Raw genomic sequence first — 15,438 nt, forward strand, 5'->3', positions numbered from 1 at the left:
GATTGATGTTGGTTCCATTTAGTATTAATAGATGAAACAAGAGTTTAAAAAAATGCTGAACTGAATTTACCTGTACATCATATCAATTGATAGGTATTTATCATATTTATAGCCATTTAATTGCTAAACTATAATTCCTGGAAATGATCTAATGGCTGTTTTAAGTATTACTCTATTTAGGTTTCTCAGGTCATCAGATAAAGATTAGGAGCTCCACAATCTTTTGTTACAATAAATTTCTGATAAACATCCTTCATTTTCAATCAGTACAGACCCTTCCATAGTCATTTACAATAGAGTAATTAAAACAAAAATCAGGTAAGTGAAAGAATGGCTGCTTAGTGTTTGAGCCAGTCAGATCAGAATACTACATACAAAAAAATCCATCCCTCCCCCTCCTGTCTTCTCCTATCATTTTGGATCTCCCCCTCCCCCTCTCACTTTCAAACCTCTTACTATCTCTTCTTTCAGTTAGGCCTGACGAAGGGTCTCGGCCTGAAACGTCAACTATAACTCTTCCTATAGATGCTGCCTGGCCTGCTGCGTTCACCAGCATTTTTTATGTGTGTTGTTTGAAATTCCATCATCTGCAGATTTCCTCGTGTTTGCGTACAAAAAAATCAGTTACTTTTGTCCAAATCAATTCCTATCTTCTTTTGCATATCAAACCCACAGATGCTCCAATAGTTACTTTTCAGATATTTTCAGTTACGTAGAATTAGCACAATGCTTTAGGTATTATTGGTCTGCCATGCAAAATGTCATGCAAGGACACAATAAATATTCACTAATGTATATTTCCAGTATGTTACTGAAGACATTTTGAAGAGCACTGTTTGAATTGTAGCAGAAAAACAGCTGCTGAGAGGTCTGGCAAAATGGTGACCTGCTATCATTCATGCATTCCTAAAAACTACAGACCGATTTCCTAGCTCTGCACCCTCTATAAACTCTACAAGGGACCCATACCGAAAAGAATATCCCCCTTAGTTAAAGATCTTCTAACACCAGACCAAGCCGGGTTCAGGCCAGGCCACTCTTGCTACGGTCAAGTCCTGAACTTAACCCAGTATATTGAGGATGGCTTTGAAATGCGACAAATTACAGGAGCAGTATTTGTTGACTTAACAGCAGCATACGACACTGTGAATCACAGAGGCCTTCTACTGAAATTATCTAAAATGTTAAAGAATGAAACCACAGTCAAAGTAATAAGAAGCCTCCTAGAAAATCGTAGATTTTATGTAGAAATGAATGGAATTAAGAGTAGGTGGTGTCCACAAAAGAAAAGACTACCAGAGGGATCAGTCCTGGCACCTCTACTATTTAATGTCTACACAAACGATCAACCAACCTAACACACTCAGGTTTATCTATGCAGACGACCTATGCATAGCAACATCAGCTAACTCCTTCCAAGACACTGAAATACGACTTACAGCAGTCCTCAAAGCAATGAAGCAGTATTATGAAAAATGGTCTCTGAACCCAAATCCATCAAAAACGTAAGTGTGTGCATTCCACCTGAGGAATTGAGAAGCAGCTTGGAAACTCAAGATCTTCTGGCGTGGGAAGGAGCTCAAACACCATCTGACTCCAACTTACCAGGGCGTGACACTGGATAGGACGCTCTCATTTGCCATCCACATCCAAAAACTCCGAGGGCAAGTTGGCTCTTGCAATTCTCTCTTGAAAAAATTAGCAGGCACGAAATGGGGAGCTAATGCTCACACACTTAGGTCAACTGCCCTAGCACTCTGCTATGCACCTGTGTGGGGCAGATCAGCCCATGCGAAGAAAACAAACCCGTTGCTTAACGAAGCCTGCCGAATAATCACGGACACACTGTGCCCCACACACACTAACATCACTTACAGACTTGCAGGCATTGCTCCCCCAGAGATCCGAAGACACTACAACAAAAATTGGAAAAGGTAAACAGAACTCGGATCCACGGCACCCACTACATCATTATGTGCCAGTTTCCAACCGCCTAAAATCGAGGAAAAGCTTTGCTACAGTGGAGGAACTATTGCACGAAACATCCCCCCCAAAACATACAGGATTGACCTCTGGCAACAAACAGAAGCCAAACAATACAGTGCAAGACCTCACCAAAATGTTACCAGACGGGGCACTGCTTGACAGATGGAAGTGGTGCACTCTCAACAGAGTAAGACCCAGGGTTTGTAGGACAGGAGACAATATGGTGAGGTGGGGTTTAAAGACCAGCAAATCCTGTGAGTGTGGCGAAAGGGTGCAGAACATGGAACACGTTCTGCGCAACTGCCCACTCTCACCTGATTTAGCTGACACTGACCTGCTCAACATCAACCAAACAACTCTAGAGTGGCTGGCTGTCTGGTGTGACAAGCTATGATGATGATGCATTTAATGAATGAAAACAGCTGCTTATTGCATAATTTATTTTTATAAATCAACAAGTAGCATTCCCTTCATCTTTTCAACAACGTAAATTAACTTGGTCTTCACATTACAGGTCGACCTTCACTAATCCAGCACCATTGGGACCTGAGGAGAGCCGGATTAGTGAAAATGCCGAATTACAGAAGGATCACATTAAGCATAATCAGTGCCGGATTATCGAAGGAAACGGATTACAGGTAGTCAGATTAGTGAGGGTCGACCTGTACCATATTGATGTGAGGGCCAATTGAAACTGTGCTTCCTATTTTACCAAGTAATCAAATTCATGTTTCAGAGGAAGAAAGAAGCTTACTTAAATTCAGGAAACAAGGATCAGACACCGGGCTCTGGAGAGTTACAAGGTAGCCAGGAAGCAGCTGAAGAATGAACTTTGAAGAGCTAGAAGGGGACATGAGAAAGCCTTGGCAAAAAGCATTAAGGAAAACCCTAAGGTGTTCTATATGTATGTGAAAATCAGGGGAATGATTAGAGTGAGGATAGAACCAATCAGGAATAGTAGAGGAAACATGTGCCTGGAGTTGGAGGTGGTAGGGGAGATCCTTAATGGCAGAATTTCAGATGAGATGAGGAAGCGTACAGGAATGAGATATATTACTAGGTTGAGTGGTGTCAGAACAACAGCCTTCCACTCAATATCAGTGAGACCGAGGAATTGATTGTGGACTTCAGGAACCTCATCGAGAGATCTGCAGTAGAAAATGTGAGCAGTTTCAAGTTCCTGGTTTCTGAAGATCTATCCTGAGCCCAACATGTTGATGTAATTACAAAGAAGTAATTACAAAGAAGACATGTCAACAGCTGTACTTCACCAGCAGTTTAAGACTTGGTATGTCACCAAAAACTAACAAATTTCTACAGTGTACCATGGAGATCATTCTAACCAGTTGCATCACCATCTAATACCCAGGAATAGAACAAGCTGCAAAGGATTGCAAATTCACCCAGCTCCATTATAGACACTACCTTCCCCAGCATCGATAACATTTTCAAAAGGTGATGCCTCAAAAAGGTGGCATCTATCATTAAGGAACCCCATCATCCGGGACATTACCATCACAGAGGTGGTGCAGGAACCTGAAGGCAAATTCTCAATGTTTTTGGAACAGCTCCCCCACTTTCTGAATGGACAATGAACTGCCCTTGAACACTACCTCATTATTTTTCTTGATACTTTGATTAATGAAGGCCAATGAGCCAAAAGCTTTCTTTAAAATCCTATTCACTTGTGACACCACTTTTAACGAATTATGGACCTCTATTACCAATTCCCTTTGGTCTCCTCAGTACCGAGCGTTGACTGTGTAAGTCCTACACTGGTTGGTCCCTACCGAACTGTAACACATTTATCTGCATTAAACTCTACCTACCATTTTTCAGTCCATTTTTCCAGCTGGTCCAGATCCCAATGAAAACCATGATCATCTTCCTCACTACCCACTACACTTCCAATCTTGGTGTCTTCTGCAAATTTACTGATCTAGTTAACCACATTATCATCCAGACCATTGATATAGATGACAAACAACAATGGACCCAGCACCAACCTCTGTGGTACTCCACTAGCCACATGTCTTCAATCAGAGAGGCAACTATCTACTACCACTCTGTGGCTTCTCTCACAATTTACCTCATCTTGAATGCCAAGCGTCTGAACCTTCTTGACCAACTTCCCATGCAGGACCTTGTCAAATACCTTGCTGAAGTCCACATAGACAATATCCACTGCCTTGCCTTCATCAACTTTCCTGATAACTTCCTCGAAAAACTCTAAGATTGGTTAGACACGACCTATCACACTGAAAGTCATGATAACTGTCCTTAATCAGTCCATGTCTACCCAAATACTCATATATCCAGTCCTTTAGAACACTTTCCAATAATTTTCCCACTACTAATGATAGGCTCACCAGCCTATAATTTCCCGGTTTATGTTTAGAACCTTTCTTAAACAGTGGAACAACAATGGCTATCCTCCAATCCTCTGGTACCTCACCTGTTGCTAAGGATGATTTAAATATGTCTGCTTGGGCTGCAGCAATTTATGTACTTGCCTCCCACAGGATCCGAGGGGAAAACCCTATCAGGCCCTGGTGATATATCCACCCTAGTTTGCCTCAAGTCAGCAAACACCACCTCCTCTGTAATCTGTATAGGGTCCATGAAGTTGATGCCGCTTTGCCTCACTTCTGTGTGTGTCTCCCTCCTGATTAAATACAGATGCAGAAAATTCACTTAAAACTTCTCCCATCTCTTTTGGCTCCTAGCATAGATTACCATACTAATCTTTCAGAAGACCAATTTTGTCCCTTCCCATTCTTTTACTCCGAACATATCTGTAGAATTCCTTAGGATTCTCCTTCACCTCGTCTTCTAGGTAATCTTCATGCCTTCTTTTAGCTCTTCTGGTTTATTTCTTAAGTGTTCTCTTGCATTTCTTACACTCCATAACTATCTCATATGTTCCTACATGCCTATACCTGCTAAGCACCTTTCTTTAAAACCAGAGCCTCAATATCTCTTGAAAACCAAGGCTCTGTACATCTGTTACCTTTACCTTTTACTCTGATAGGTACAGACAAGCTTTATACTCTCAAGATTTCGCTTTTGAAGGCCTCCTACTGACCAAGTACTCTTTTGCCAGAAAACAGCCTGTTCCAATCCACACTTGCCAGATCATTTCTGATACCATTCTTCAAGTTAGAACCCCAACCTGCAGAGCAGACCTATCTTTTTGCATATTTATTTTGAAACTAATGACATTGTGATAACTAGACGCAAAGTGTTCCCCTACATCAAATCCTGTCACCTGCCCTGTCTCATTTCCTAATGGCACATCAGGTATTGCACACTCCATTGGGACTTCTATGTCCTGATTAAGGAAAATTTCCTGTACATATTTGACAAACCCTATCCCATTTCGTCTCCCGTTCTCAGAAAGTACTGTTGTAACTTAATTTTAATTTTATTTTATTCTTTTGTCTCTAACTGCTAGTGTTTAAAGTAGCATGGCAACTTTGTCTCTACACTACTAAAGCCATCTCCACTGCTTTCTCTGCTACATCAGCATTGTTTGACTCTGATGAAGGGTTCTTACATGAAACACAGGCGCATTTCTCCCCATGGATGCTACATGACCTGCTGAAGGCATATGGCACTTTCAACATTTGTTTTGAATTGACAGCATCTGTACTTTGTGTTTCAAATACATCAATGGTTTTTACAGCAAGAATGTGAGAACTAATAAAATCCATATCAATTCACTGATACTGCATCAGAAGCTGACACAGCACACCCCATTGAAGGCCAGAGTTTCTCTGACATCAAATCCTAGTACAGTATGCAGTACACACAGTGGCCACTTTATTAGGTACACCAGCTTGTTAATGCAAATATCTAATCAGCCAATCATGTGGCAGCAACTCCATGCATAAAAACTTGCAGATATGGTCAGAGGTTCAGTAAAGACCAAACATCAGAATGGGGAAGAAATGTGATCTAAGTGATTTTGACCGTGGAATGATTGATGGTGACAGAGTGGGTTCAGTATCTTAGAAACTGCTGATCTGGTATTTTCTCAGTGTTTATAGAGAATGGTGCAAAAAAAATTCAGCAAGTTGTGTGGAGGAACATGCCTTGTTAATTAAAGAGGTCAGAGGAGAACGGCTTAGACTGTTTTCAGCTGACAGGAAGGAGTCAGGAACTCAAATAATCACGTATTATAACAGAAGTGTGAGGAACAGCATCTCTGAGCACATATGTCAAACCTTAAAGTGGATGGGCTACAGCAGGAGACCATGACCATGCACTCAGTGTGTAACAACCTGCCATATTCCTGTGATACGTTGATACATTTAAATATTATCAGCAGAGAAGAATCAGTCTACTCAAAACCCTTTTAAGTCTTTCCTTCCCCCATTAGTTGGCAAACCATTCAGAGACGCAAAAATCGCAAGTCAAAGTAAATTCATCTTAAGTACTGTTGCTGTCACATCTTTACATCTAGTAATTATGTTTTATTTTAAATATTCCTCCTTGATGTTTAAAGAATCTGAGAGTACTACTTTGAAACAAATCAACATTCTCAAGTCCAACTCACCTGCAACTGTCCCCAACAGTGACGATTTCCACTTCACTGTCCGTTGAGGTAACATTGATTTCTTCATTGGCAGTAACCTGGGGAGCTGAGGTGGCCTCAATCACCACAACATCCTCATCAATATTTCCTGGAAACGGCATAAAATTCATAATCAGCAACAATCTAGCATGCATACAAAGTATGTGGTCTTGAAATTTCAGTTACACCCAATGTGACCTACATTCAGAGGAATCAAAGGCGAGATCATTGCAGGTGACCTATTGTTATTATCTGGTTATTAAATGTTTATACATCACCAAAATAAAAGAGTTCAAACCTCTTGTACATTTGTAACCCACTAAATGAAATTTGTTTTTCCCAGAATTAAACTGTGCTCTAGTTATAGATAGATTAAATTTATCGTACTTAATTAGAACAAAAAATGCTAAGATTTCAAGTTCACAACTTAAAATATTAGTTTTACCTCCTCCCTCACTTCCATTCAGGGTCCCAAATAGCCCTTCCAGGTGAGGCAACTCATCACCGACAAATCTGTTCTGGTCATCCTTCTTATCCAATGCTCCTCTACATTGGTGAGACCCAATGCAAGCTGGGGGACCACTTTGTTGAGCACTTCTGCTCCATCAGCCAAAAGTAGAAATTTCTGGTGGCCCACCACTTTAATTCTTATCCCCATTCCCATTTTGACATGTCAGTCCATGGCCTCCTCTTTTCCACAATGAGGCCACTCTCAAGGTAGAGGGGCAACACCTCATATTCTGTCTAGGTTGTCTCCAACCTGATGGGATCTACATAGATTTCTCCTTCCAGTAATTTTTAAATTTTTCTCTTTTCCTTCCTACCCCTTCTACGCCTCACTCTAGCCTCCACACCCATCACCTCCCCTTGGTACCCCTTCTTCCCTTTCTCCTATAGCCCATTCTCTTCTCCTACCAGGTTCGTTCTTCTCCAGCCCTTTACTTTTACCACCCAGCTGGCTTCGCTTATCGACTTCTGGCTTGACCTCCTTCCCCTCCTCCCATCATTTTATTCTGGTGTCTTCTCAGAGTCTCTGCCAAAATTGTTGACTGTTTATTCATTTCCATAGCCCGACCTGTTAAGTTTCTCCAGCATCTTGTGTGTGTTCCTCTGGATTTCCAACATCTGCAGAAGTTCTTAAATTTAAAGTATTAGTTTCCCTTTTCTATATAACAAGTGCACACACCTGCTGTATGTTTTCCATCCTTACCTGGATTGTACCTGTGGCATCTATCAGAGACAAACCTGGAAATTAAAATTTTTTTTGCGGATACTTACATCAAAGAAATATTGTTAGACTAGTTATAATGCTTTCTCTGTTAAGATTTCTACAATATTCAGTTTTGTGGAAGTAAACAGCACAACTAGTCCAAATCAGTTCTAAAGAAATTCTGCCCTCATTGTATGGGGGCAAAAAATCTGAGGCAAATGCAGCAATCTTTACATCAAGAGGTAGAGCTGTGTTCAATAATAATAACAATAACATTATTTATATAGCGTGTTCCATACATTTAAGATGCAGACTCAAAGTGCTCAACATTCATTGTAAAATCAATATTGTCATAAAAATGAGACAAAATTAACCATTATAAGACAAATATAATGTCAATATAAAAGAATAAAATGTAATCAAATATACCAAATTATATAATCTACATCAACAAGCATCAAGTAATCCTATAAATCAGCCAAATTAAAAAAAAAAATAGGTTTTTAGAAGTTTTTTGAAACATTCTACAGTACAAGCCTGGCTTACTTCAATCAATAGATTATTTGAGATTTTTCATGCATAAGAGCAAAAGACCACATCACCAGTTCTTTCATGCTTGGTTCCAGGCACACCAAGCAAACTAGAATTCGTGGATCCAACATCGCAATTAGAAATGTAAGGGGATAAATAATCCAAAATATATGGAGGTGCTAGATTATTCAGAGCTCATATGCAATTAAGAGTATTTTAAAATTGATCCTTAAGGACACAGGTAGCCAGTGTAATGATACCAAAACCAGTGAAATGTGCTCAGATTTTCTTTTTTTGGCTAGCATTTTGAACAAGCTGCAGCTGATTTACATCTTTCTTAGGCAATCCTCCATAAAGGCTGGCTATAGTTAATAGCTGAAAGGTGAGTTTGTACCTTAGATAAAATTTGAAAAACAATGCAAGAAACTCAATGCAACACACACAAAATGCTGAAGAAACTCAGTAGGCCAGGCAGCATCCATGGAAATGAACAGTCAATGTTTTGGGCCAAGACCCTTTTTCAGGACAGAAAATTATTCATTGTTAAATTACATCAACAAGCACAATTTTAAAATTATTCAAAGTACCTGACACAAGAGTCAAGTGAACTAGAATTAACATATCTATTGTTTAAATATTCAAATAGTTCATTTCCTTTGGGGAAGGATATTTGTTGCCCTTGTCCAAAACTGATCATCATCATCAGCGATCACTTGTGGGTCTTCAGATGACTGAAGAGGTTGATCTGTGATCCACAAGGCCTATTGCAATGTTGGTAGGTGTAGGTCATTGAAGTGGTGGTTGATGTAGCTGGCTGAGCATTTCCCAGTATCTCCCTATGCTGAAGCCGTTTAGTTTCAGCGGCACAACAGAGGTATTCTTTGAGCTGTGCAGTCCCCTCAAAGGGTACTTCTCCAGTTTTCCCTATCCTGTGCTAATTTCTCCCATCCATTCAGGTTGATGTGGCACTTCCTCAGGTGGGTCTTGATATTGTCCTTGAACCGCTTTTTCTGCCCTCCAGGAACGTGCTTTGCAACGAGTTGGCTGAACAAGAGTTGTTTAAGGAGGTGGAAGTTAGGCATATGGATGATGTGGCTGATCCATTGCAATTGGTGTTGAGTCACAACTGTGGTTATGGAGCTAATGTCAACTTCCTCCAGGATGCTGAAGTTAGTATACCTGCTCTTCCAGCAAACTCTCAATCTTTCAGAGACACCTTTGATGGCAAGTTTCTAGGGATTTTACGTACCTGCTGTATGTTGTCAATGACTCTGCTCCATATAGCAAGGAAGGGAGGACTTGAGCTTTATAGACTGGAAGCTTAGTGTTGGTCTTGATATCCCGATTTTCAAAAACCTCCTCTCAGCCTGGCAAAAACTCCACTTGCACAGCTTATTCTGCAATTTATTTCAAAGTCAATGTAGGCTCTTGAAGAAAGAAGGTTGCCAAAATATGGGAAATGATCAGTGTTCTCCAGAGAAATGATGTCAACTGGATGGTTGGAGGTTTAGGAGCTTGATCTAGAGCAGGTTGGTGCAGGACTTAGGATTTCTTGATGTTTAGGTCAAGTCCCAGGAACTTGTATGCTCTGGCAAAAGCATCCATGATGCATTGCTAATCCTCCTCAGAGTGAGCTATGATGGTGCTGTCATCTGCATATTGGAGCTCCATGATGGAAGTAGTTGACACCTTGCTCTTTGCCTTAAACCAGTTAAGGTTAAAGAAAACCACCCCCCCGCCCCCCCCGCCTTCTGTCCTACAAAGAATCTGGAATCCCTGTGGGAGGTCTTAGCCTGTGATGTGCAAAATAGTTGCAATGAAAATGGCAAACAGCGTGCGACAATGATACACCCCTGCTTGACCCCGGTCTCAACCCTAGAAGGTGCTGTTATTGCTGATGACTGTTGCACTCATACCACTGTGCAAGAGATGTAGGATCTTGAGGTACTTCTCCGGACACCCAATTTTGGACAAAACCTGCCAAAGTGCAGGACGATCTACAAAGTCAAACGCTTTTGTAAGGTTTATGAAGGCCATATAAAGCGGGAGATTTTGTTCCCAGACTTTCTGCTGCAATTATGTGCTGTAAAAATCATGTCAAATGTTCCTCTGGCTGGAGTGAAGCCACACTGAAACTCAGCAAGAGATCTTCTGCTAGGGGTGAAAGCCGGTCTCATAAAATTCTGGTGAGTACCTTTCTCTATAATTTCTGTAGTCAGTTTTGTCAACTTTTTTGAAGAGTGTGACAATCAGGGCATCCCTGAGTTCAGTTGGAATCTTCTCCTGATCCCAGATTTTGACAAGCAGGTCATGAATATGATTTAAAAGTTCTGTGCCACCTTCCTTGAGGATTCCTGCTGGAATTCATCACGTCCAGTGGCCTTGTTGTTCCTCAGTTTCTTGCGAGCTGTATGCACCTCTTTGATACTAGTAGGCTTACTCATGTCCTCATCTATGTGTCCTTGTGGGAGCTGGTTGATGACTTTAATGTCAACGGCGGTGTTACGATTAAGTAGCTCTAGAAAGTATTCTTCCCATTGAGAATTGATGACATCATTGTCCTTTAGCAGCCTTTGTCCATCTTTAGAGGCAATGATATCACCACAGTCAGCACGCTGCTGTATTTCTAAGGTTCTCTCAGTCTGCCACAGATTTTTTATTACCTTTACTCTATGCTGGACTATGGCCGTAGCTTTGGCATGGGTTTCTCCTTTTGTCTTGCAGTCGATGCTCTTCTGCCTGGCATAGAAAATTTTCCAGCAACACACATCAAAGTTGCTGGTGAACGCAGCAGGCCAGGCAGCATCTTTAGGAAGAGGTACAGTTGACATTTCGGGCCGAGACCCTTCGTCAGGACTAACTGAAACAAGAGCTAGTAAGAGATTTGAAAGTGGGCAGGGGAGGGGGAGATCCAAAATGATAGGAGAAGACAGGAGGGAGAGGGATGGAGCCAAGAGCTGGACAGTTGATTGGCAAAAGGGATATGAGGGGATCATGGGACAGGAGGCCTAGGGAGAAAGAAAAGGGGGAGGGGGGAAAACCCAGAGGATGGGCAAGGGGTATAGTGAGAGGGACAGAGGGAGAAAACTTTTTGTTTAGCTCTTCTACTTCATTGACATTTTCATCAAGCCAATCTTTGTATTTCCTCGCAAACACGAGGAAATCTGCAGATGCTGGAATTTCAAGCAACACACATAAAAATTGCTGGTGAACGCAGCAGACCAGGGAGCATCTATAGGAAGATGTACAGTCGATGTTTTGGGCCGAGACCCTTCGTACCTCTTCCTATAGATGCTGCCTGGCCTGCTGCGTTCACCAGCAATTTTTATGTGTGTTGCTTTGTGTTTCCTGGTCTTGTATTCAATGAAGTTTTTCCAAGTATCAAGGATGGTGGTCTTCAGTGCGGTCAGTATGCTTCAATGCCCTCCGGATACTGCTTTGGGAGCCACCGTAGGTCAAGGTCAAGGGGTAGGATCCAGACGAAGCGCGGTCCAAGATCTCAACAGGAGGACAGGTGGAAGATGGCAGTAAACTAGAGTCTCTGGAATCTCAGAACTACGAGGACCATCACAATGACTATGAAGGCGGAGGAATGTTGCAGCAGAAGAGGGTCCTGAATCATTTTGGTCTCCATGCCATTGGATTCTGGCCCTTTCCCTGTCAAGGACTCACAGCACACCTTTGTTAATTCCAAAATGATCTCCTGATCAAGCTATTCAGTTGCAACAAAGCACAAAAGAGTATTGTGGGAATATATTGTGTGAGCTTCTTCATCAGACAGCACTGATTTAAGCATCCACACCACCTCTTCAGTACAACTTCAGATCAACAATACTGAGATTCTCAGTATCCAAACACATTAAGCAGTACTGGAAATCTGAATTTGGACCTTGGGACTTTCTGGCTTGTATGACTCAGTTCTAATGATTTATCAACTGAGCAATGAAGAGTTTTTAAGTGGAAAATTCTGACATTTTAATGGTGAGAAAAGGTCACAGGACTGTTCAAAATGGTTAAGTGGTGAACAAATTGCTAATGAACAGAAACATAGTAATAAAAAGTAAAACCAAATAGTAAACACAATCTCAGCAGCTGTCTTTATCCCAGCTCTCATTAATGTGAGTGAAAAAACTAATACTTTTGCCAAAACCAGTTAAAAGTACTGAAGTATTATCAGCTTGCAACTGAAGAATATGTTCTGTACAGCTGCAATAAATGGAATTTCCAAAACAAATATAGCAGAATGAGCTCATCATCAACATCACATTAGAATCTCCACATACTAACAGTTAGTCTTGATCCTCTTCAAACAATCCAGTACTGAATAGGTAATTTCATTACGAATTATTACAGAGTTAATCAATGGACTGTCCTAGTAAACATTTCCAAGCTGTTTTTTGAGAAGTACTTTCTGAATTACTTTCCAGAAACTGGAGGAACCCAGATGAGGCATTTAACAGCTTAAACTGTTTTTACTGCTTCCCACCCCCCCCCATACTACTCAAAATGTACAAACTTAAAATAGTTTTCATAATCCAATATAGGAACTCAATACCTTGTAGTTCGTTTTCACTTCAACTTGCACATTCTGAAGCTAATGCATTTATTAAGTATATTTTGCTGCTTAAAGACACCTTAAAACATGTCATAGCCAATCAAAACCTTTTGTTATTATGTTGAAATCAACAAAATGGTATACAGATTTTGCACATCTAGCATCCTGAAACTGCTTGGAGGTTGAAAGGTTTTGAGTTTTCCTATTACTCAGAAAATAATGCTAATTAAATACTTTATAAAACTCATCTTTTTCACGTTTGTAATTTTAGGTTAAAATACGAACCTGACGGTATGACTGGGGCTAAGACTATTTAACGTTGCTACTGATCACACCCAAAGAGAAATATTGCCAAAAATTGTTAAAACTGATCAAAGATCTTTTCAAACAGTTGATTTCATCAGTAAGGCAACATTCAATGGAGTATTTTGTTATTTTTTGCCCAAATTAAAACATTACATTAAAATAAAACATAAAATTGAAAATTAAAATTAAAAAAAGTCAGCACCTATGTCATACACATTGCAATTCAACTTAATTGCTAAAATACAACTAAGTTTAGGCTCTGTAGTAGCCTGCACAAAATATGGCTGTATAATATGTTGTCTCACTCTGATACAAGCCTAGTTTTATAATGCTGTTTACGTTTTTGTTAAGCTTGTTTAGTAAATTCTCAATTTTATAATAATAAACTTAATAAGTTGCACATTCTACCTATACAATATTGACGCAGATGTCACTCAAAGATCCAAACAAAATGCAAAAAAAAGTCATTTTTTAACAATGCCAGGTCACACCTTTCATGCTTGATTTGAAGGGACATTTCAACATTTCCAACCTCCCCCATCATTAAACACATTCATGAATAGACTCCTTGAAATGTTTGCTTTAACTGAAGACAGGTACTCCAAATTGCAAAAATATTCTTATATCAAGTCCAAAGATGGGTAAAATTCTAGTGATTACATTTATATTGTAATTAATAACTCCAAATAACCTGCATTTTTATACTTTATTGTCGCCAAACAATTGATACTACAACGTACAAACATCACAGCGATATTTGATTCTGCGCTTCTTGCTCCCTGGATTACAAATCGATAGTAAATATTAAAAATTTAAATTATAAATCATAAATAGAAAATAGAAAAATGGAAAGTAAGGTAGTGCAAAAATCCAGAGAGGCAGGTCCAGATAGTTGGAGGGTACAGCCCAGATCCAGGTCAGGATCCGTTCAGCAGTCTTATCACAGTTGGAAAGAAGCTGTTCCCAAATCTGGCCGTACGAGTCTTTAAGCTCCTGAGCCTTCTCCCGGAGGGAAGAGGGACAAAAAGTGTGTTGGCTGGGTGGGTCGTGTCCTTGATTATCCTGGCAGCACTGCTCCGACAGCCTGTGGTGTAAAGTGAGTCCAAGGACGGAAGATTGGTTTGTGTGATGTGCTGCGCTGTGTTCACAATCTTCTGCAGCTTCTTCCGGTCTTGGACAGGACAACTTCCATACCAGGTTGTGATGCACCCTAGAAGAATGCTTTCTACGATTCATCTATAAAAATTAGTGAGTGTTTTAGGGGACAGGCCACATTTCTTTAGCTTTCTCAGGAAGTAAAGGCGCTGGTGGGCCTTCTTGGCAGTGGACTCTGCTTGGTTGGACCAAGTCAGGTCATTTGTGATATTGACCACGAGGAACTTAAAGCTTTTGACCAGTTCCACTTGAGCACCACCGATGTAAATTGGGTCGTGCGGTCCGCTACTCCTTCTGAAGTCAACAACCAATTCCTTCGTCTTGCTGACATTGAGGGACAGGTTATTGTCTTCGCACCATGCCACCAGGTTCTTAATTTCCTCTCTGTACTCAAGGTATGTATTTTTCTACATACCTTGTCATCTTGCTGTGTCTTTTAAAAGAAAGTACTTTTTTTTTAATATATTCTTTTTATTTTTACAAATAAAAAAACAAAACAAAATACAGCACATCCACAAAAACCACGACCCTAACAAAATCAAATTAAATATTGAGCAGCAAAAGGGAGAAAAATATAAAGGTAAAAGTAAACATACACAGCAGAGGTGCACCGCACTGAAGAACTTCAGTCCTCACCCTGTAAGAAAGTCCAATACAGGGCCCCATATCCTTTCAAAGATGTCCCCTCTGTCCTCATTACATAGTCTCAGTCCCTCCAAATGTAAAGTATTTGCCAGTTCACTCAGCCACAGATCGTACGTACGCACGATCCACATTTGCAGGATTAACTTCTTAGCAATCACCATTCCAAACAATACAGCCATTTTTTTCATACTTATTGGTTGAAGATAGGGACCTTGTTGCTCCAAAAAGAAAGTACTTTTAATAACTGTTTTAAGAGAGCATATGATTTCAAAATTTGAGTTTTACGAAATAAAATGCCAACATTATAGTGTCCTCTCATTCTAATTTCAATATTCCCTAAATACTTGCAGAAAGGGACATCTTAATTATTTTAGGTGATCGAGCATCACTGGCAAGGCTAACATTTATAGGATTTAGATCCAGTGATGGAATAAGGTTGGATCATCAATTTTCAAGTCAAGATGGTGTGTGATG

General features: G+C 40.3%; 1 protein-coding gene across 2 annotated transcripts in view; it reads right to left on the minus strand.

The window, feature by feature from the left end:
* Nucleotides 1-15,438, minus strand: part of rnf111 (ring finger protein 111) — a 156,126-nt gene that overhangs the window by 56,167 nt on the left and 84,521 nt on the right. For both annotated transcript variants that reach the window (XM_072278424.1, XM_072278423.1), the window contains exon 3: nucleotides 6,545-6,671. In XM_072278424.1, the coding sequence (XP_072134525.1) occupies nucleotides 6,545-6,671 (127 nt within the window). The remainder of the gene's footprint in view (nucleotides 1-6,544; nucleotides 6,672-15,438) is intronic.

Source organism: Mobula birostris, chromosome 14 (assembly GCF_030028105.1).
Source record: "Mobula birostris isolate sMobBir1 chromosome 14, sMobBir1.hap1, whole genome shotgun sequence".
NCBI classification, from domain to species: Eukaryota; Metazoa; Chordata; class Chondrichthyes; order Myliobatiformes; family Myliobatidae; genus Mobula; species Mobula birostris.